At 43.5% G+C, this 23,407-nt stretch overlaps 1 protein-coding gene across 2 annotated transcripts in view; it reads right to left on the reverse strand.

Moving 5' to 3' along the window:
* BICDL1 (BICD family like cargo adaptor 1) overlaps nt 1–8,026 on the reverse strand; it is a 47,880-nt gene extending 39,854 nt beyond the window's left edge. Inside the window, exons 1-2 of one of the 2 annotated variants that reach the window (XR_008483849.1) lie at nt 7,691–8,011; nt 2,854–3,069 (exon numbers count right to left, since the gene is read on the reverse strand). Coding sequence is in view for 1 of the 2 variants with exons in the window: in XM_054288648.1 (XP_054144623.1) it covers nt 2,854–3,069; nt 7,691–8,011 (537 nt within the window). In the remaining variant the exon portion in view is untranslated. Of the gene's footprint in view, nt 1–2,853; nt 3,070–7,690 lie in introns of both variants that reach the window. The other variant, XM_054288648.1, reaches the window with a different exon arrangement.
* Nucleotides 8,027–23,407: the final 15,381 nt, after the last annotated feature.

Raw genomic sequence — 23,407 nt, forward strand, 5'->3', positions numbered from 1 at the left:
TTTTCATCTCTGGGGAAGGCAGAGTTTAAAAAATGTCCTAAGGACTAATTAGTTGGTGAAAGTATGGCAGCAGCAGGAAGGAGGAGGGGCAGGATGGAGGAGATGGTGGCTGCTGCCCTGCTTTGAGATAAAAGAGGCTGAAGCCCAGGGAATCCAGAAGAAACAAGCAGGACCATGTGGGCTGGCAGCTCCTGAGGCTGACTGTCATTCAACACACAGAGCCCAGAGCCAAGGGGATACCTTCTCCAGGAGTGAGATGATCAAGTGTTGTTAAGTGGGGCCACGAGGTGTTAATTGCTAAAAACTGTAGAAATTCAAATTTGAGGAGTGTAAGATTGACTCTACCAGAGGGAAGCCTGTCTATGTGTCCTGTGAGTGAAGCAGGATGGGGCAGACTTGGGGCTCTGAATAAGGCTTTCATCACCTTATCCCAGACTTCTCATAACCCTCTGCTCCCAAACAACCCAGGTGACACAAATGCAGAGCCAGGAACACAAGGAGGATACTAACATCTTAAACCTCACAGAAGCTGTCACAGCACCTCTTTGTAGGGCTTTTCCTCCTCAGTGCTCAGCTCATGATCCCAGGAGAGACTCCAGGCTATGGCAAGCACATCCATGCTACTCTTATTTGTCCTTTTTATTAATTGGAAGCCTAAGTGGTAACAGGAGCCAGAACTACATGGGTGCAGGGTTCAGGCAGTGCCACTGCCTCAGGGATTACATGTGTAACCTCTTCAGAATAAGAGACCAGACACATGAGACTACAAATACACTATGGAACAGCAAATATGGAATATTAAGCAGCTAATATAATGCTAAGATTTTAAAAAGCCTCAGCTAAAGCCCTGAGAATGACAACAGATTGTTCCTTGCTTTCTTTCAATTTGTACAGATTTTCCTGACTGTGGGAAGACTGTTTACACCCTTGCTATACCCATTGCTGTATTTGAGCTACTGGCAAGTTTTGGCCAGGTGACAAACTCAATGAGCACTGAATCGTGCCTCGGCAAACATCAGCTCTGTCTCTATCAGAGCTTATCTGCATTGGAGAAAAACTGTCCTCTAGGCTGGGAGCAGGGCTGGGCTGCAATGGGAAGGGCAGCAGCAATACTCAGCATTTTTGAATGTGGCAGTTCTGAAGTGGATCAGTGAAGACCATTTCTGGCACTAATAGGGAGTTAAGGGCACAAACCCCATGCTTGGACACCACATGCTGGTAGACTTGGTGGTTCCTCTGACAAGGCTTTGTGGAGTGGCTCTCTGAGCATCTGGCTGTGAGAGGTTCCTCTAGCACAAGCATCATGTGAGGATAATCCCATCTGGTTTAAAAGCCCAAAACAAGCTGCCTGGTTTGCCTCTCCTACCTTCTAGTCTGTTCTTCCAGTTTATGCTTATGCTGGGACAATAACAAATCTTACATTCCCCAGCCAGTGACAGAAATCATACACACACAGAAGGAGCCAAGTTCTTAGCCCTGGATAAGAAACCTGACACAACACAGGGCTTGTGCAATCTTGGGTGGAAACCCTCATCCATGGTGTATGTGGAATATGCTCTGTCCAGAGAAAAGGTAGAAGATCTGTAGCTCACTTGGGACACATTGCTTTAAAAACATGGACAAACTTAGTAGCATTCCCGAGCTAAGGAAGATCAAGTCCTTTTGGGGTTTTTTTCTCCCTTCTTTTTAAAGTTAGTTAACCAAATTGGAATAAGTGACTTTTTAAATCCTTGACAAGAAAATCTACAGTGGAATGAGGAATGATTTCCTCAAGTGTCAGAACAGAGTGTCATACCCAACACTAGCTCCTCTCACCTCCAGAGGGACAGGACAACTGCACACACACAGCTTGAGTGAAGACCTGTATATATGGCCCTCTTCAGAGTCCTTTGATCCTAGTGCTGTGGTTGAGGCGTCCACCCTCCCATAGGCAAAATCCCTGTGTCAGCCCCAGAGACTCAGCTCTGACAGAATTTAGTCTGAGAGAGGTTCTTAGAGCATGAGGTGGGCCTCTTCAGCCTGAATATGTGTTTTTGTTCTATGCTATTTTAGGAATAAGCAACTGATAACAAGCAAATGCTTTCGTCTGCTGGAGTAACTGTGTTCTCAAGCATTAAAATTATGGTTTGTACTAACTGTCCAGTGGGGAGGAAAAAAATCAAGGCTCTTAATTCCAGAAGACAGGTTAACTTCTGTGGAAAGGAGGCAGAAACTGTTAAGTCTTTTGCTGTCAGAAAGAAACTCACGCTGCAAGTATTCAGTCAATTAGGCTGATTTGTAGCAGCCTCACTATAAAGCCTCTTTCATTCACAGGCAAGTTAAGCTCTTTGATGAAACACGGCATTCCAAGGAGTTTCAGTAGGTTCTCACACATCTAACCATGGCAAAGTTATCTGTAGTGACACACCATCTGAGAATGACATGGTATGTTCAATTCTACAACATTACAGCCAATGTATCTCAAAAGAGGGAGGCCTGCAAAAAGCCTTTCGTCCCACTGTTGCAGATTAGCCTTCTTCTTGCATGCATAATTTGTTCAGCCTATTAGTAAATTAGAAACAGATTTTCTACATCAGTTCTAGATACAAAAACAGTTGAGAGAGATAACTATGCAGTAAATGACCACTCAACCCAGAAACACAACTGTTTTGCCAAAGAAATGCATCACTCCTTAGAGGTGTAAAATCAGTTTAAAGGCAGTATGTGTTATCACAACACCTGTGTAACATAACCAGAGGCAGAACTCTTTGTTTCCCTGGAAGTTGGAGCTTCCCCACTCCTTTGCCCCAGAGGGGGACGAGAGCAGAGCTGTGCCCCTGTCCCGTGCCCAGCTGTGCCACCCAGCTGACTCACCCTGCTGAGCTGGTCCAGGAGTCTTTGGTTCTGCTCGGAGAGTTCCTGGACAGCGCGCGTCTTCTCGCGGTCGGCCTCGCGCAGGTGCACCTGCTGCTTCTCCAGCTCGTCCTGCAGCTGCTTCACGTCGCTCTCCAGCTCGGACACCCTTCCTTCCCACTCTCCCTCCTTGTTCTCAAATCGCCGCCGCAGCTCGTGCTTCTCTTGCTCCAGGTGCTACGTGATGGGGGAGAAGAGGTTAGGAAGGGAGGGAAAAAAGGTGAATGTCTCCTTTTCCTCCTCTATGCTAGGGTTAAAACCTCATGCAGGAAAGAGGATGGTGCTGGAGCGTGACAATGCCATGGAGATAACAATTCCACATCAGGGCAGGTCACTGGCACTAAAGCCATTTTCCATTTCCAGCAATTGGCCTGTCCTTGGCCACTGGAGTTCAGCACATTGAATTTTTACTGAAATAACTGCCAAAGGAGTGAAGTAGGCTGCATGTCAATAGGCGAGATATATAGGTCAGACAGAGCAACTGATTTAGCAGAGCCCAGTTTAACTCCAAAGCAATATTTCAGTGGTCAGTGGCATAATTTTTTAAAAATTGCCTTTATAGTCAAAATACACGAACTGTATACCCTCACTGTTGGTAAAGAATGTAGATGAAGCATTCTTGTTGTCATATGGGTCTCATGAACAACAGTTGAATCATCTATCCATTTGCTCCTTCTATTCCTGACCTAATTAGTGTCTGAGAGTTTGATAGTGCACAGTAACTCCATTGTTTGATGCAGCCTGCTCTGGAATGGCAATGGATGCAATGAACTGGTTGCTATAGACATTATGTACATCCATGTTCTGGGTTCAGGTTTCTTAGAAACCACTCGAAGTTCTGGAGACTCTGCTCTGCTTTGGATTGGCTGGAAAATGAGGGACAGCACCAATCTGGTGAAACTTTTGCATGTTTTACAGGCTCAGTTAAATGAGGGCTTGATTGAAACAGAGCTGCAAATCAGGTCAAAGCAGATTTATGTTGTGCCCATTTGAAAGAATCCCTGCTCCAAAACCTTGAGTTTGAATTTCCCTTGGTGGCTGAAGACACACATTTACTTTCAGAACAGTCACAGCTTGGGGACATGCGCACGTCCCAGGATCAGCAGGGAACCTGAAAAATGGGAGTCCTCTCCTTGTTGGTTGTCCTCTGATCCCCACAATATTCTCCTGCTACTCTTTAACAGATTCCCCAGTCTTTAAGGAATGTGCCTTAGAAAAGAATACAAACCCACTGGGCCAAGCACTTGCCTATTTCTCCCAGGTGAATTGTTCCCTGGTGAACAATTCCCATGGCACTTCTGATAGGAGGGAAAAATAAACCTGCTAGGTGGAAAAGAAAATTGCACTGCATTTATGTGAAGTGGCTTTTTATTGCTTGTTAGAAACACAGGCTGTGAGGGGGCTGTTTCCCCTGGGTGCCTACTGCTGATGACACACAGCCTCCCTGGCAGGGTCCCTGTCACCTTCCCAAGCCGGTCTGAATGTCAAAACCCTCCAGGACCTCTCTCTTCTGGCCTGTGTATTGCTAATCTTCCACCTTTTTTTTGCTCTGCCACACAGATGCCATGTTTTCTCTTTCTTCACCTGATCCCCAAATCCTTTCCTATGCTCCTTCCAGCTCAGTGTAGCAGCATGGTGCTTGTGCCCTTTAAATCCTTCTGCAAATTCCAGACTTTCATGAAAAACCCTTAAATATGAGGGAAAGTTGATTAAAAACAGTGGCCCATAGTAGGGGATTTCCCCATGTTTCAGACACTAAAAGAATGAGCATCCTTGCAAATGAGAGCTAAGCAGTAAATATAAATATTTTAATGCAATAGGTAGGCATGAGATCCCAGTACCTGGCCCGTGATAACCATTGCACAGAAATCTTGTTTGTAGTCCAAGTGTGGCTGGAGCAGCCACAATTTCACTTTGAGCAGCACACTGAAAATTCTGTCTTTTATAGCTCTGCCTCTTTCACTGCTAGGCAACGTTTAGAAAGATCCAGGGCCTTCTCTAAATGGAAAGTGGAACTTCAGCCTGCTGAGAAGCAGCACTGCAGCTGAAGTGCCCCAGACACCCAAATGTGATTTAGAAGCCACTGATAAGCCTCGTCAATCATTTAAAAAGCACTTTAGTTTTTTCACTGCAAAAGAAAATCTCCACTAGACAGAGCCCCAGTAAATGGCCATCACAAAGGCTGGCGTCAGAAGAATGTGAAGAATATGAAGTTTATTCTGTTGTGACAGAGAAACCAGAACAGAGCAGTGGGGCACAGAGAGGCTGTTGCAAAGAGGAGGAGAAGCCAGATGAGATGTGTTGACTGGTCCCTCCTGCTCCTGTCAGCAGCCATCTCTCCTGGCCTGCCCTCACCCCAGCACCTGCAGGGCTGCAGGTCTGGCGAGGGGATTTCTGCACCTAGTGCTGATAGGGCAAACTGCTGGCCTCAGGAGGGGAGTTTCTTGTTTCCTGAGTGTCTGTCTCTCCATTCACCAGCTGCTCATTGATTTTTAAACAGAACTGCTTTCTAGAAGATGTTTTCTTCTGAAAACAGCTTATCTTCAAATTACCTGAGCTGGGCTGGTCCTCATCTGAACAGATGAAAGCAAGGGGAGGTTTCCCAGCTGATAAAGAGGGTTCATACTGTAAAGTGCTTGGACACAGCAGGCTCCTCTGTGTCAGAGGAACAGCACTATTAACTGTTTTAATCCCTTAGAGAGGATAAAACTGTCTAGGATCACATATCAGAATTTATTACAGAACTTTAATTTCATGATTAGAAATGAATTTAAATTCAGGCTGTGAAATGAAAGGTTTGCCAGAGTAGGTGCATGGCAGGAATGCTGTACCTCAGCAATGAACCCACAAAACTAGAACAGATTTAATCTTGAGGCAAAGCACCCAATGAGCAGACCTGGACCTTGGCTGTTGTGAAATGGAGAGGCTTCAATGAGCTCTTGTAACCAATTCTGAACTGTGAACCGGGACAAAATATCTCCTTTTAAGTGCTAAACATCATTATATCAGGTTGTCAGCAAGGATCTCATTTGAGACTTTGCTTTGTGTCACCATCAGAAAGTTCTCAGCATAGGGAAGGAGGGAACAGCTGTGGGTCCTTCCTCTCTGCTCCTCTGAAATAAAAAAGCTTGTTGTGAAATTTTATTCACTTCAGTGGCAACAGGAGGAGGCCGAGATTTAATCTGCAGAGGCTGGGATTATCAAGCTTGTGTTTTAGAAGATTAATGTTGAAATTTGATTTTTTGTGTGAAGCAGCACTGGGTTAAATTTGCCAAACACAATGGAAAAAAAAATGACCCTAAAGTAGATAACACTAACTCCTCTCAAATGGGTAGCCTGGAAAATAGCAATCTGTTATTCCATTGGGAAGTTAGGGTGATAGTAATGGCATGAAAATATGTAAACAGCTTGTTGTGTTTACAATCTCTTCATTTACCTTCTGAATGGGCCTGTGAGAGCAGAGGTAAACATTTGTGGGATGTTATTTAAAGTACTATAAAGTCGTAGTTTCTCCCCTCTCCTTTTCACCTCTATGTTTTGCAAGCAGTGAGTGGTATTTGAGGCTCCTGAACTCCCTAAGAGGCAGCTTGCTGGGTACCTGAACTTGTGCATTTTTCCTTTAATGGTAGGAAAGGTTCTACTCCAATTCCTAAGGAAAACCATGTCAGCACAACACCACTTACGTCTGTTCTTACTTAAAGATCAACCTGGAAACATTCACTCTGGTGAATTTTAATACTCTGGGAAATTCTCCTCTGATAAAGAGAGCCACTAAGCAACAATTTGAGCAAATGTCACCTTCACTATTTTTTTATTAAAATAGCAAAGGCAGAGAGATTCCCTTGCAAAAAGGAAGGGATCAGCTGAGGTAACTGACAAGCTTAATAAGAGAGAGGAATTTTTGTCAGGAGAACAAAGGGCATACAGTAATTTCACAAATCCTCTTAAACTTGAGAAATGTTAAGTCTGTGAGGAAGGAATACAGGAATATTCAGGACTGTGCAGAAAGGACTCGTCCAGGGCTGTGACCTGAAATGTGAATGTTAATCCAGCACTGTTCAAACTCTCTCCAGAAAGGTGAGAGAGGCTTTCCTCAGCCTTCTCAGCAGTATTACTTATTGGAAGAAATACAATTTCAAGAAAACCTATGAGGAAGAGTGAATAATAGTGGTTCTCTCACAATTGTGCAAGAGAGTCGTTCCAAAAAAAAACTGCCCGCACAAGTCCTTTTCTTTGTAATAGCTCTATTTTATCTTAAAAAGCAATAAATAGCTCAATCCCCCGAGTTCCTGGCAAACAGTTCTCTCCAGATACCTGTAGGCATTTTTTTAGAGCCAACAGCTAAGAGCGATGTATCATTAGGGCTTATCTCCTGCCATGCCTAAAGCCTTAGCTGCAACAGCTTAAGCATAAGGGTCACATATGCTCTGTAGCTCAGTACCTGCTGTGCAAATTTAACTTCCGAGGTATTTCTGTGACGAGATGAGCCGCGCACATCTCTCCCAGGTGGTCCTGGGGCAGAAGAGCCCCCCAGGAGCCTCCGGAGCGCGGTGCTGCAGCCCGGCCCCGGCCCCACACGCCGGCTCTCGGCCGGGGGGATCGGGGGAGAACGGCAGCTTTGCCTCCCCCAGGCCTCGCAGGCATTGCTCAGACCCTTTCTTCCCCGTCACGGCCGCAGCGCGTCCCGTGGGCTGCCCGGCCGGGCCCGCGCCCGCCGCTCGCCGGGGAAGCGGCCGCGCTGCGCGGGGAGAACCCGCGGGCCGGGGCCGGGGCCGGGCGGAGCGCGGCGGGGCCTCACCTCCAGTTTGTCGGTGAGCTCCTTGTGCATCCTCTCGTACTGCCGGCTCATGTCCTGGTTGCGCTCCAGCAGCGCCTTGCCCAGCCGCGCCGCCAGCACCAGGTCCTTCTCCTTCTGCCGGATCAGCGAGAGCAGCTCGGGGTCGCGGGCGGCGGCGGCGGGCGGCGGCTCCGGCGGCTCCCCGGCGGCGGCCAGCAGCGCCAGCTCCTCCTCCAGGGCCAGCTCCAGGGCGGCGGCCCCGGGCGGCTCCATGCCGCCGGCGCTGTCCGCCTCCGCCGGTGCTGACCCGGCGGCGGGCAGGCGCAGGCACGGCGCCGACATGGCCCTGCGCGCCGCCGCCGCTCCGCTGCGCCCCCCGCGCCCGGCCCGCGGCTGCGGCGGCTGGGCGGGGAGCGCCGCCGCCCCCGGCCCCCGCCCCCCGGCGCCGGGCCCCGGCAGCGCATCGCCACCGCCACGGCCACTGCCACTGCCACCGCCGCCGGCGCAGCCACCGCCAGCGGCACCGGGCCCGGGCGGCGCGGAGGAAACCGGGTCCTGCTGGCCCCGGCTAACGCGGGCAGGTCTCGCCCCTTCTGCCGCAGGCCCAGGCCAAAAATCCCCCCAAAACATCGGCGAAGTCCCGGGAGGGAACTTGGCACCCCCGAGGGGCACAGCGCGTTCTCCTCGCTCGCCGCTCGCTCCCCCAGAGCTCTAGCGGGGCTCTTTCGGGTGCCAGAGCAGCTCTCGGGATCTTTGTGCTCAGTAGTTTACCCCGCAGAGCTGACTACAGCTTCCAACAGCCACCGGGGCTTGCTTTCAATTTCAGATTGTTTGGCATGTTCTCGGGTAACATTTGTCCTAAAGGTACCCTCAGTGAACGTTGGGAGTTGTAGTCAGTTCAGCTCCCAGTACTATTCCCTATATTATGGGCAGGACTGGTTGGGGTTTCAGTTTTGGTTTTGTTGATTTTTTGATCTCCTTAGATCCCAGTACAGGAGGGAGGCTGAGGCAGAATACAGCAGCATAAACCTGTATATTGTCACCTTTGCTAAGACCCCATTACCTCAATTTCTGATTATATTCTAATTTCAAGCAAGGCTTTAACAATGATGGCACAAAAACATTTTAAAGGGAACTTGTGCTTTTGATTCCTAGATTCTGCAGACAGGAATTATGAGTTTCACAGCTTTTTTCTTTGTACACTGCTTTCTTGGGACTTGCTTTCCTTTCCTTCACTTAGACCATGTTCATCTGTATGCAACAGCCCCAACACATCAGTCCCTGGATGTTTTTGGCTGGGACAGTTGGTGACTGATGCAGGTTTCAAGCACGGCTGGCTTCTGCCTGGCGTCAGACCCAGGGCCCTGGAGAGCTGCTGATTATTCGTACCAGTTAGAACATGAATTGTGGCAATGCAAATGGTCATCTGCCACTGGGACTCGGCTTTTCGTGGGGATACACCCCAACAGCCCGGCTTGGGGGACCTGTTGATCCTTGGCCTTTTTCTTGGCAGCATCAGTTAACAGCAGTGCTGCTTTTTGATATGTGAGCACCTACTCTCCAAGGACCTGGCAGACTGGTGCCTTGTGCTGCCAGCACCTGTCCCAGCACGATAACTGTTGGTCTTTATGACCATTGTGATTTTCTTTGCACTTGTGACCCAGAGGTGACACCTCCTTTATCTCACAGCAATTCCCCCAGGCACTGACTTTTCCCGTCCTTTTGTCCTTGCAGTTCCACAGACGCTTACATTGCTGGAAAGAGGGATTGACCATAAGGTGAGATGGTTTGGACAATATTGGCACTTTTAAAAGAACCCCTGTCCCAAGAGGAGCTGTGATTGCACAGATTTGATCATCTCTATTTAAACACAGGAGGGCGTTTAATATTTAAACTGATTGTGAGCACCTTCTGCTGGAAGTGCCTACTACAGCAAACCAAGCTCCTGGTGTGATTAATGAAATCCATTGTGGCATCAATTTTCATCTCTAATGCTTCCTTCAGTGTATAAAACAAAAAGAGATTATAGTGAGATGGTTTTAATCTCCCAAACAAAGCCTGAAACAAACCCCATTGCTGCATCTGTTAGGAGAGGGATGAAGAAAATCTATTGCTTGGATGGAGAGGGAAAAGCACATATAAATCAGTGAAATGTATTGTAAATATGCCACCATCTTAGTCAGGCCTTTATACAAGCTTAATGTTCTTTTGGGGACTATTGACTGCAAAACATAACTGTGTTATCTAGAGCAAGCCTGGATTAAAGCTTTGTTTATAGCACAACATATTATTGACTTCCACTTAAAAAAAAAATTAAAAATCCATTGTCCTGTGAATTTAATTATTGGTTTGGCTTTTTAGAAATATGGTATGTTACTGCTTCTAAAACTCCTTTGTATGCTACTTTATTAGTATTTGATTTTGTATATGTCATCCCAATCAAATACCTATGAAAAACTGTTAAAAATATAACAATGCAGTTTCTTTACAATGGAATAGTGGCATTATCTTGTAGGATCCTAAAATGTATTTCAGCTGAGAGCTGGGACAGTTGCTGCCTATAAGTGGACACCCAGCTCCCATTTCTGCTCTTCTTGCCCTGCTTCAGCTTGGTTATGTCCTTTGGAGAGCCTCAGCCCAGAAAATAGAAGAACCAGTTATTGGAAACAAGTCAAACATGAGGTTGTTTTGTTTTAATTGCACTGCTGAAGGCTGATGTGAGACTTCACTCCTCAGGTACTGCAATAGTGAGTAGCTCTTGTGGAGATTAGATCAGGTATTTCAAGAGCTGACACTCTTGAAACACAGAAGGTTTCTGTGTGTACAGAACAAATGATCTTTCAGCCTGGAAATCACTCCAGGGATGGCCCTTTCTGAAAATGCAAAAAGGCCAGACTGACTCAAGCACACAGAGAACCAAGAGCAAGTGACTGATGCCAGTGATGTCATCACAGCACAGAAATGTCACCTTGCCCAGGACACACTGCCTTCTTTGTGATATTAGCAAACAAGGGTGAAAATAAAGCATAGGTGTAAGAGAGTGGTGTAAGAGTCTTTGTAAGAGGGTCAATCATTCTTTCCTTGCTCAGATCAAAATCTTGCATAGTTCTGTATAAACTAGAAAGCAAAAGGTTCTATTCTTATGAGTCAAAAGGGGGGCACTGACCTTGCCTCTGAGTACTTTTTTTTTCCTTCTTGCTTGTCCCCATCCCACAAGCACTGAATCCAGTAAAAAAGCCATGGGGAGGGTTGGAGAACTTGATTCAAGGAGCCATCCAGGGCAACCTGCTAGTGCAAATTCCCTCTGCTAAACAGGTTCATAAAAGAGCAAGATGCCGAAACAGGCAATCCAGCTTAAGCTGTGGATACAGCAGTGGGTATTGTCCTTCCCACAGGGTCAAGGGGAGGTGAACTCTAAGCTGTGCAGGCTCTTCAAGCCCAGTGTCAAGTATATTGTTAAATCTGATGCTTTGAAATCTGTATTCTGCCTTGCAGGGATTTCACTGGTTGGTTTGCTCACAAAGGAAGTGTGGCAGAGGGTCTGGACCTTTGGTGGTTACACCAACAAATGCTGGAGCATGTAGGACTGTATGACTTGAGCAGGACAAAGCATTTTTCACACATCAGAAAAGCTGCAAATCCAATAAATGTCCAAGTGCTTCAATCAATACCTTCACCTCAGCTGTGAGGGCAGCACTCAGATAACAGGCACTGCAAGGGATCATCTTTTTTTGTTTAGAGTAAGGGGAGAAAAAGATGTGTTGTGGGAAAGCCACAGCCAGACCTGTAAAAGTAGGTTATTGTCCTGTGCTTTTAAAGCCGACTGTGGTGAGAAAGGAATTCCCATCAACATCCTTGATCTTCCTGCCAGTGGGCTGACAGACTTCCAGGGGAGGCAGCACAAGCTATCAGGTTTCTTTTGCCATTCTCTCTCTCTCTCTCTCTCTCTCTCTCTCTTTTTCTTTCTCCCTCCCTGCCCCACTCCCCCCTTTCTGAATGATTAATTGCTTTATCCTCCTCTCTGTTTTTCTGCACTTAATTTCTGACAAATATCTTATGTTTTCTTGTTGTTTGTGTACTTCTGTGCCGAGGTGTTACAGCCACAGCCTCCTCTGCTGCAAGAGGTGCAGGCAGCCTCAGAGAGTTTGCAGTTACCCTAATGAATAATTAAAGGACATCTGTGTCTTGCTTGCAAAACAGGCCAGAACTGTAAAGCCAGAGATAAAACTCATGTGTGACCTTTCTTTCTCTTTACTTCTGTAATGTCCAAAGCTATCCACTATGTGTGTGCCCAGCTTTTCCCTGATGCTGAGTAGAGGAAATATAGGATAGGAAGGTGTATTCGCAAAGCTTGGTAAGGGTGAAAAAAACAGAGATTTATTGTTAAACTCTGGAAAGTTTTAAGAAGGGAAAGAATGTTGTTATGAGTGTTAGCCTAGCAAGATGTAGTAAAAAAAAAAAAAAAAAAAAGGCCATCCTATTTTCCTCAAGGCTCAGTTCTCCATGGAGTTTCTGACAAGTTTGTTTTTTCCCAGGGTTATCAATATAACATCAGGTAGAACAGAAGGACCACTCATCCACCATGGTGACTCATGGCATTGAAGTCAGGGGGAAACATCCCCTGACTGCTAAGGGGGTAAAGCATGGATGACTCAGGAGTGCCCAAGGACAGAACCAGCACCATGCTGTGCTCACCCTGCCTGTGTGTAAGGAACAGGGGGTGCAAAGGGAAAAGAGCAGGGGAAGAGTTTGACTTGTAATATGGCACATAGGAGTTAGAGATGTAACTATTTTGTACTATAGGTGTTAGTCTCTGTGAATTGTGAAGTTTGGAAGCATTCTGTAACAGTCTCTCCAAAACAAAGCTGACAGTGCTGGGAACAAGCAGAACTACTCCAGACCTGGAGGAGTTGTGTGGCCAATATTTCAGGCCAGCTTGATCTGTTTGGGGTACCCCACCAACAATTTGGCTTTGGTTCACAGCTGGCCCTGATCTGACACACATGCTGCCTTGCACCTGAGGCTCCTTCTTGGCTTACCATGATCCAGGGAGACTCTGGACACAGGATCCAGGCTGGCTCCTTAGTGGGATGACCTTCCAACACTTATGCCAAGAGGGCTCCCATCCTCACACACCCTGTGCCAGCTGCTGGGATTGCAGTGTGACACTGCTGGAGCTACTCAGAGCTGCTGGAGAAGCTGCAGAGAAACAGAAAATGTCTCAGGGGCACGGTGAGCACAACAAGGTGCAGAGGAGAGCTGGGCTGGGGATGCACAGGGTGGCATTGAACGCTCATGTGAGAGGTGTTGGGTCTGAGTGCTCCCACACAAACCCAGCTGTGGGCTGGCTGTTTCTGCAGCCCACAGGAGGAGTAAAGATGTACATGGGAGATGTACATCTACATCTAGACTGGTGCTGTGTTTTTTTAATGAACTAGGTGTTTTCAGCAGTGGGTGTGAGTTCCCCCTCTGGAGTCTTACCACATGACAATGTTTGCCAAGCCTTTGTGGAACAAACACTCCTATTAAGAATTAAAAAGTTGTTTGTGCCTTTTCCCATTTTGAGGCACAAACTGAGAGAGTTGTTCTTGCTTGTATTTTTTTACAGCAAACCCTTAGGTCCTAAAATTACCTGTCATGGTGTGGGCCATGGAGTTCTGCAACATTAAATGATTGGACATGACTTTGTGCTTTGTTGTAGGGAAAAATTCTTGTTCACTATGATCTCTCTGCTTCTTAGGGATATGCTGTGATTTGTAATGACTTGTTTTAGGAATGCTGGTCTTTGATCTGGCATTACTGGATTGTAATTGACCATGTTGACACAAAGCAATGGTGGGGGTTTAATGCAGCCTCTTTCACTCACTGTTGTGGTCAATTATTTCATGATAATGGCAACTCTGCCAGGTATTTTTGCTTCATTGAGCAATTATGTTGTTATGGAAACTGGTATTCTATAAATTATCTGAAGAGAGGCCTGATTCACTTCTTCGGAACAAGAAATTTTAAAGTAAAAAGTACAGGATAACAGGGGTTTTTCATTAGCTGTATACTTATTTGTGTAATTACTAATCCTTAGAGCTGTTAATTTGCACTCCTTGATGCAAATATCAGCACCTTGGTGTCCCTGCAGGATCTGTCACATCATTAGGAGTCAGACCATCCTGCCCAGGGGGAGGCATCCTGGGTATGTGCAGCACAGCAGCTTTCAGAGGAGCTTTTGCAGCACCCATTACCTATGAGAGTAATCCCCTTTCATGCCCTGAGCTGTTTCCTCAGCACTTTCCAAGAGCACGAACTAGATAAACATGTGGGTGGAAAACCATTGAACAGAAGTAATTAAGTTGCTCCTGGTGAGCTAAAGCTCATTCTACATGGATGAGGAATCCTGCATTAGCTTGAGGTAGTCAGTGCTATTCCCCAGCATCTTTCCCCTTTTTCACGCTTTCAAACTGAGATTTCTTCTGGTTCTTTTTAACAGTTGAGCTACTAAAAAGAACATTGCCACCTTTTACATGTGCAGCTCACAGGACAGGGGGCACACTGCCTCCCTGGGCCCCAGGAGGGCTCTGCACTGTCAGGAGCAATAACCTCTCCTCCTCTTGGCTCTGGAGTCAGCTGGAAATCTGTCTTTGCTGTGTCAGCCTGACCATGGGGAGACCTGCAAGTGCCAGGGAACCAGTCTCCAGATGATGTTTCCCTGAGTAGTGGGGTTTAATTTGGGAGGCAGTAATCAACCTTGCTATAAAAATAGCCAAGCCTTGATTTCTCCAGAAAAATTAAAATCCTGTGTTTTCTCATGCTAGTTGCTGGTTTCTAAATCCCCTTCAGTTTTGTCAGCACCCTTCTGTTTCACAGAATGGCGAGTTGCCAGACTGGTGTATCATCTTCCTGGGGTCTGCTGCCCACGTAGCAGGTATTCAAATTCAAAATAGCAGACTTTGTAAGAGTGCAGGACAGCTTCAGCTGGCAGGAAAAGATTTGGGTTCCTTACAAATGTGGTTACATATTGGTGTATGAGAACAATTCACAATGAAATGAGACCTGCTATGAGTGATTTCCATTTTAAGCTCATGTTATGTATAGGAGTTTTCAAGAGAAAAAGAATTGCCGAATAACAGCTAAGACATACTGTTGAATTATGGGTATTGCTTTCTGCTGTTTAATTACTTGCAGACTGCACTACCCTGTTGGAAAGGCAATGGCAGAACAGTTTTCATCTGGCAAAAGTATTTCTGTAGGATTAGAAAGTAAATTATTTTCCATCACTTGTACTGCTCAGAAAACCAATGTATCTTTTTTGCCCCATTTGGGGACTTGAATTACAAACAAAAGCAGAACATAGAAAGCTTCTTTATTTTCTTGTTTTACTGCAAACATAACAACTCTGTACAGCACTGTGCAAGGATCCCTGGATGTGGCACATGGCATCTGCTTTTGGAGAGGAAGCAAAGCCAGACCTTTCCCAAAACTACATACCACCCCTCCCTGTACTGTCTGCTTTCCAAGGAGTTCAAAGCTCTTCACAGAAACCATAATGAGGCAACTCTTGGGGTGGCATTGTCCTGTAATCCCTCTTCCCTTTCACAGAGGGATGAGGAGAAGCCAAGGCAGTAACTTGCCAACAGTCCCCAATGCCAAGGCATGCAAATCTCATGATCGAGTTGTGACCTACAGTCCTAACCCTTAGATCACAGTTTCTCTTCAAGAGCAAAGTCACAAAAGGATAACGAAGGAGTTCCTGTCAATATCTCTTTGCAATGGCTACAATGCTTTGGTTTTTGAGTCAGACTCCCAAGGATCAAGGAAGGAGCTGCTGTAACACAGCTGAAGTCACAGATATGTAACAGTGATGGTATAAAACAGCTGAAGAGAACAAGAGCAAGAGAGAAGGTTGAAGCTCCAGAGGCCTTGAGATCAAAACATAAGCAACATGGAAAACATGAAAGAGATTGGTGTTAAGTACTAGAAAGGACCAGTGGAGAGAATGAATCCATATTACAGTAATTTTACTCATCCATTTTACAGTAATTTTTTTAGATTTAAAATTGTGAGATAAATTATTCTTGTAATTTAAAAAAGTATTTCTTTATTCCTGCTGGGAGGACCTAGTTGACATCAGTTGTAAATGTGTTAGGACAGAAAAATCAAAGTGTTTAACTGCTGCGAGGCACTCTCATCATATCATAATGCCTTTTGAAGCAGTAATTCAATGATTGATCAGAGGAGATCTAATTAACTGACTGCATTATATGAAAAAAACAACCATGGAGAAAGCTGTGATACTTTGGGTATCACATTCATCAGAATTTTTGCTCTACTGCAGGGGTGTGGGTGTTCTAAGGAAAAGCCAAACCTTCATTCAATAGATCACCTAAAAATAAACCTTAAGATTAAAAGTTTCCTTTCTCTTTCTATCCTGGCTTTCCCATATTATTGCTTTGCATACTTCTAGACATTTTAGGAAGTAGACCATATTTGTCACTAAAATATTCAGCATTAAGCTAACTGCTTAAATCTAATATTCACCCACACATTATCTATATGGGGGTGAAATTAAGATGTGAACATTACCTTAATAAAGTGCCTTCTATTCTTGTTTCCCATTTTTGCATTTTGCTGTACAGCATTCTGTGCCTGCAGGGGCAGGGTGAGCTCAGTTGCATTGGGAATGACATTTATGAACACTTAGTGCAGCCTTGGTGTGAGTTCACAGCCAATGTCTCCCACAGGGTGTGTGAAGGCAGTGATGTGACAAAAAGGGAGCCAGATACTCTTCACTGGGATCAATGAATACCTTGACATGCTGTTGTCAAAAGATATGAAGATTAGGATGCATATTTTTCTTACTCAATGGCCTTTCATTCTGGATGTAGAGACTGATAAAATCCACAGCAATCCAGCCTCTGGGTTTGGCTGAATGCCCTTTGGTCTGTGATTCTCCTCTCTCTTGAAGATCAGGTTATTTTATAAATCTCCACACCTTTGCCTGCCTAGAATGACATGAAATCAGCTTTGTTGAGCAGGAAGGGAAAAGTCATCAAAAATCATATTTTGTGCATTATTTCAGTGCTGTGGGTTAGCTTGCCACTTATTGGGGATCTGGTTTCTTTCAGCAACACTTTGATATTAAAAGTCTATCTTAGGATGTTTTTTCCTATGTTAGTAATCCTCTTTTAGGTCAGTGTCAGATGTAGCCTTCTGTGAAGAATTTACTTTTTATTTCCCTCACTGTTTTCATACAAAGCCATCATATAGACAGATGAATTTTGCTTCCCCAAATTTACACTTAAATGAAGACATTTCAGTGAAGGCCAAAAAACAAGGCAGCATCTACCTTCCAAACATTCCATTATTGAATATCCTTGCAGAAGAGCCTGTATGGCTTCCCATTCCACTGTCTGCCTCATAATCCTTGCTACTCCCTGGGTCAGTTTTGTGCTACTCAGTATAAAATACACACTGTGTCAGTTTTACTCCAGTTATTTAACTCCAAACCTCCAAACCAATACACAACTAGTTGAAATATTTATGGATTTGCCCTTAAAGTGTTTTTGTTTGTTGAGTGTTTCAGAACTTACTCAGTGGGAAAAAGGAGATGTTTTCACATACCATGATATGTCTGCAAAGTTCAGGAAATATTGTCTCACTTTTTGATGCACACCAACATCCCTGTCCAGTGCAGAAGCCTCCTGGGAACTTGCTGTGGGCAAGAAAGGCAAGAGCTTACTGTTATTTTTAGTGTGTCTGTACATGCGTCACCCTTGGTTGCTTCTCTTTCTCTCCTGATGACTTTTCAGCTCAATAAATTGTAGCATAACTAACCTGCAGTGCTATAGCCACCAGAAATTGGAAAATCATTCAGCAGCACAGCCTAACAGCCACCTCCAGCCAATGGGGGAAGGCCTGTGGGTCAGGGAGGTGATTTATGGGAATCAGCTCTCAACTGCTATAGAATTAGCAACTAGAGCTGGAAAAAGAATCTGGAATAAAGCAATCTACTTCTATGGAAAAGTGCCTCACTCTGCACTTCAAATGTTTTATTTTAAAAGCTGGAGATGTATTTATAGAAATTAAAATGGGGTTCCCAAGTGCCAGCCTTTTGTATCTATTATTCTAACATGCTTCTATTGAACTTGTCTAGCTTTCTGCTACCATTAATTGCATCTATTAGTTGTTAGTCTGTTGAAGCCTTCCTCTAACTCAGTTTTTGAAAAATAAGGGCAGTTTGAGTAACTGGAGAATGCTGCTTAGGCCAGTGATTGTGTTTATAAAACAAAAACATTATGTTCCTCTTTATTTACCGTCACTGTAAATGGAAAATGCATCTATTGTTTGTGTTGCTCTGAAATTATGTATTGCTCTTTCAGACACCTGAGGACCCATTATCACCTCCTGAATTTTTGTGTTTGTCTGTGAGAGAAAGTGCCCTTTATTGTCCTATCTCAGAAACACCATCTCATCAACTGGGAACCAATTTAGAATTCTTTTAATTCAGCAGATCATTAGAATATATATGACACTTCCAGGGAAAATTAAACCATGTGGAAGCAATAAAAGACTGGCAGTTATGTCTGATCAACAGTAATAGTCCAGCATCTTGGGAGAAAATAATGTATTTTAATTCAGAAGCCTCTCAACATTTAACAAAGCTGAATTTTGTATTTTTAGCCCATTACAAAATTACCAGTATTTGGAAATTGGTTTTGTATTGTTTTTTGTGCATTTTGTTGTTGTTGTTTTGTGGGTTTTGTTTGGTTTGTTTTGTATTTTTTTGGTGGGAATAAGGGAAAAGAGTGAAAAGACAGACAGCTGCAAGGACTTGCAGCACATTCTAATGCTTTATTTTGTTTGACCTGATTTAACAAGCTTCCTCTGTTGAAATATCATCGTCCATGTCGGGAATTATGTCAGGAAGCACAATATGTGCAGTGTGGGTGAGTGAGCTTGCAAAAACTGTCAATGAAGATCAATTATAGGAATTTTTGAATTACACATTAGATAAGAAGCAGATGACTTCTTTTCCCTTGCAACTGCGCTGCTCACTATTTTTGTCTAAATTCAAATCCAGCCGTAGAGGCAGCGCAAATCTGTCACTGAGCGTCACAGCCTGCCCAGGCTTATTGATCATTCTCTTCTTTATGGCTGAGGTCCTGCAGAGCCCGGGTTTTGGCACAGAGCTCTGTGCAGAGGCAGCCAGAGAGCAGCAATGCACTAACAACCCAGGATTTATACGCAGCTTGGGCAGAAATGGCCCTTTACAAATGACTTGGTAGGCATGAAAAGAAAAATGCTATTTAGGAGTTGCCATTTTCTGATGTGCTGGTACTGCTGAATGATGCAGTGGGGGCTCTGTGTCCTTCTCTCACACCACAGCTGGGCAGGCAATGACAGGGGGAGGCAGCCTCGCTCCTGCACCTTCACTGTTTATAAATACCTTGGATCAGCCTCTTCATTGGATATTTCTGAATGTGGAATAGTATTTTTTGCCCCAGGAGGCTACATGTAAGGGGGGAGGACTTTTGCAGACTCTACACAGCTGTTGAACACCACTGCCAGCATTTCCTGGCTGTGCCTCTGGCTCAGTTTGGAGCTGAATTCCAGAAAACAAGTAGGATTTAAAGAACCCTCTTCAAGAGAGAAGTAGCAGTTCTTATTCACAGGAACTAGATGATACATCATCTTTTGAGGCTGGGATACTGAAAGGCATCAGAATGAAAGCCAGGGGAATGTAGAGAAGAAAGAGGTGCAACAAACTGTGCAGCCTGTGTGCAAATCTCTTTTATTCCAGCATCTTGTATTCTAAATAATATTTATTTTGTAGTATCTGTTCATGGAGGAATAGGTTGATGCAGAACCCAGACTCCTCCACTGATTTAAATGCTGTTTTCTGGAGGATTTTAAGTGGTAGCTGGTTGTTAACAAATAACAATTACTTAAGATAAATTTTTAAAAATTATTTATTTATTTTAGTTATTGTTGTTTTTTGTCATTTTGAGGTTGGCTGTTAGCCTTTTATTGATAGCTCTTTGATATGAAAACCTGACTACTTTCTGCTTTGTGCTTAAAAGCTTTAAGGTGTGGGGTGTGCCAAGTCTGCTCCTTCCCCTCATTTCCAAGGCACTAATTGATACTAATTGTTCTCATCCACTGGCAGAACTCATTAATGCTGCATCTGATCCATTTCAAATTTCAGAAAAGCAATGCACAAGATCCATTGCTCTGAGGAAAATTGGAGGGCAAAGTGGTGAGAGGAATAGAAAGAAGAAAATATTCTACCTTAGTACCTCTATAATTCAATTATAGAGGAATTTGAAATAGTAGTATAAACCTACCTTTCATTAAAAAGTTCTTTTCAAAACAAAAGTCATCCTGCAGCACTTTAAAAACACAGGAGGAAAAAGAAGCCTAAAGCCATTTTTTATTCAGGAAATGTTTATTCTACAGAAACTCTTTCACATGGAATTTCCATTCCTCTTTGGCTAAAAATGGCAAAATGCAATTCCTTGGCAGACCATGAGTATTGCACCATTGCAACAACTTCCCACCTTCCCAATTTTTTTTTTTTGAGGAAGAATATACTGGGTTTGGAGCCTTTTCTTTCCAGGTAGTAAAGGAAATTTAAAAGTGAGAACAAACAATGTGAGCCAGGCCAATCACCATGAGAAATGGTGAAGAGCACTCCAAAAAAAGCAATTTCACCATGCAGTGACCTCCAAAGCAGCCAGAAATTGTCATTCACTTCCTTTATGAACCTTAAATTACTTCACTGTTTGTCAGTGTTATTTCTTAATCATGCATTCATCACAATTCTTAACATGGAAAAGCTGTTTAAAAATGAGAATCCCACCACAGTCACTGTAAAATATCTCCTGGCCTCCAAGCAAACATTATAGAACTAATTCTAGAGGGATTAAATAAAGTAACATGTAGGCTGTCATTGCCGAGCTCTTCGGGACAGGAACGAACACACCCACTCAGAGCGAGAACATCCAAAATCCATGAGGTACCAAAATCGTGATTCCACATTAAAAAACAGGCAGGCAATCAAATCCAAACTTCTTTTAGTCTCACCTGGAAGAGTCCTTTGACATTAAAACTGTCATTGCCTCATCTGCTGCTTTTATTTATACTCTGCACCAAGTGCTACTATTGTGCTTTTTTCCCCTATTCACACTGCCCACCATGCCCTAGGGCTGCAGAGCACAGATTATTGGTTACTGGAATTTTTGGAATAAATCTTCAAAGGAAAAAGAGTTTATTTCAAGTTCAGTTACACAAAGAATCCAAGTCTCCCTCTGTATCTTAAATCATCAGAGTTAGTAAAGACTGGGTTTGTTTTCTTTTAAAAAGCTGGCATCATTTTAACAGACGTATTTTGTTTAATCTATTTTCATACTTAATTTTGATACTTGAGCCTGATGGGATTTGTTTTTGTAACAAAATACCTGGGCACTGATGCCCAATCCCACAAACAAGAAAATTATTGCTGTAGTTGAGGAAAGGATGTATTTTCTGTGGATTTGTTGATTTAAGGCAAAGAAAAGAGTCCTGCTGTGAACATCTAGAATTAATTCACCCTAGGACCAACATATGATTAAATTTTAATAATAAGTTTAATTGTGCTCTCAAAAGAATTCTGTCTTTTCACCATAATGGTATTGCTGTTCTTTTTTCCTCTTGGAATCGGAATAAAATATATCTGGATATGGCCATTTTTACATGATTATTCTATCTAAATTCCAGAGTAATTGAGTGTTATGTTGGATGCAGTTGCCATCTGATAAGCAGCACCTGTCCTATTCTAGGCTTTATCTTGTAAACCAGAGTTGCCTTCCCTTCCCATCAATGAAAACATGCAAATGGTTCCTTAGGACATTTAAAACAAAACATTTTTTTATAATGGCTCAGATACTTTATCAGTTTTGCTTTAATTAAACTCCTGTCACCTGTTGCTGTGCAACATGTAATTTCCATTAAGTCATGACAAATGTAGTTTTCAGCAGCTCCAGGAGTTAATGTGAATACATCAATATTCATGTCTCTTGGCATATTATGAGGTTTAATAAATTGCTTTCTATAAAATAATTTTTGTGGAATCAGGGATGTTCCTCTGATAGCACAAAGGAAGCCTGAAGCTGAGATATCTAAAATATCATTTGCTTTTCACTGCATCTGCAAGTTAATAAATTATTTCCCTGGAAAGTAATGAGGGATTTGTTTTAGGCTAAATATAAAAAAAATGTAGAAGACAATTAGGATTAAAACAAGCACTTCACTTTCATGAGGTTAAACGCTCAGTTTGCACATAAAGATTCTTAGTGACCCAATTCTGGTACTATTTCATTTTGGTCACACCAGAAATTTATCATGATTATGTTTTGGCTTACAGGGAAATTCAACATATGGCTGTGTTAGGAGAGTGTGGTCACAACTGAGCAGTGAGTGCTGGAATGAGGAACCCTCAGCACTGGGATTTGGTCTGAAGAGCATCATCACATATGTCTGTTTGCATTTTTATGAATAAATCCAAAGAGAGATGACAACTATGTATCTAATAGGATGTGTTTTAAAAACTGTTTTAATGGATTTTAATTCTGTAAATATAAAGAAAATAGAAGCAATACATAAAAACCCCCAGAGAACATTAGCACTTGTATAATACAATTATTAGCATGTTACTAATACAAACAAAAAAGACCTTTAATATTTTAGTCAAAATAACCTTGAAGAATATTATCTCTGTGCCTACCTTCTAGTGAAAGTCTATGGAAGAAACACCAAACAGCCTTTCAGGTCTTTTAAAGTTTCATTTCCTTTTTGCTTATCCCAGGAGGATATCCCAGGACAGCAGAGTGGTCCTTTTCCAAAAATTCTCAGGAGGAAATTAAAAATACTGCAGAAGGAAAGACAAAGTAGTTGTTTTCCTGGTGATTATTTCTCTTTGCCTTCATGTATTTGATAAGGAATTTACTTCCCTTTTCCATAACTCTTCTTCCCAAATCTGTGTTTTGCAAATATTCCTATCCCCTGTAGTGTGCATAACTATTATGTCAGGTTGGATATTTTGTGATAGTTTGGGAAAAGAAAGTGGAACAAAATGTGTCAGGAACCTAAGGATTATTTAGGTCCCATTAAGCAGTGGGGAGAGCTACACTTAGCAAGGGTTTGTGACAGCACTGGAGTCAGCCAAGTTAAACCCTTTATTCTGAAACAGTCAGTGGTAACCCAGGTGTGATCAGGGTTAGGGCTGAAAAACAGCTTGGTGTATTAAAACCTTTCTTAAATATTGGTGACTTAGAGGAAGGGATAGAGCTGATAAAGGCAAGTTCATTTTTTGTTTTCATATAGAATTATAGATTGACATATAGATTAGCTATGGTAAAGGCCTTGCTGAAGAGCATGATTTATTTCTGGCATCCACATCCCCTGGGAGCCTTGGCTGCAGACCCATCTGCATGTGCAGCATCACAATTTGGAAAGAACAGAGCTGGAAATATTTGAAAGATCTGCAAGGTAGGACAAAACCCCAGTTTTTGGTCATCCTTAGCTCCTAGCATTGTGATGGCACAAGCCCTGTTTATTGTTTTCTGAGCATATATAAATTCATCAGCATCTTGGGCACAGCCACGAGTGCTCAGTGCTCCACAGATGAAGAGATTTCCAAGTAATGCTGCTGTAAATACAGAAGTTCACAGGCAGATGGTGTTGGGGGGGACTTGGCAGCTCTGTGCCCAT

The sequence above is a fragment of the Melozone crissalis genome, unplaced genomic scaffold (genome assembly GCF_028551555.1).
Source record: "Melozone crissalis strain CALT ecotype California unplaced genomic scaffold, PUWL_Pcris_2 ptg000063l_1, whole genome shotgun sequence".
In the NCBI taxonomy this organism is placed as follows: Eukaryota; Metazoa; Chordata; class Aves; order Passeriformes; family Passerellidae; genus Melozone; species Melozone crissalis.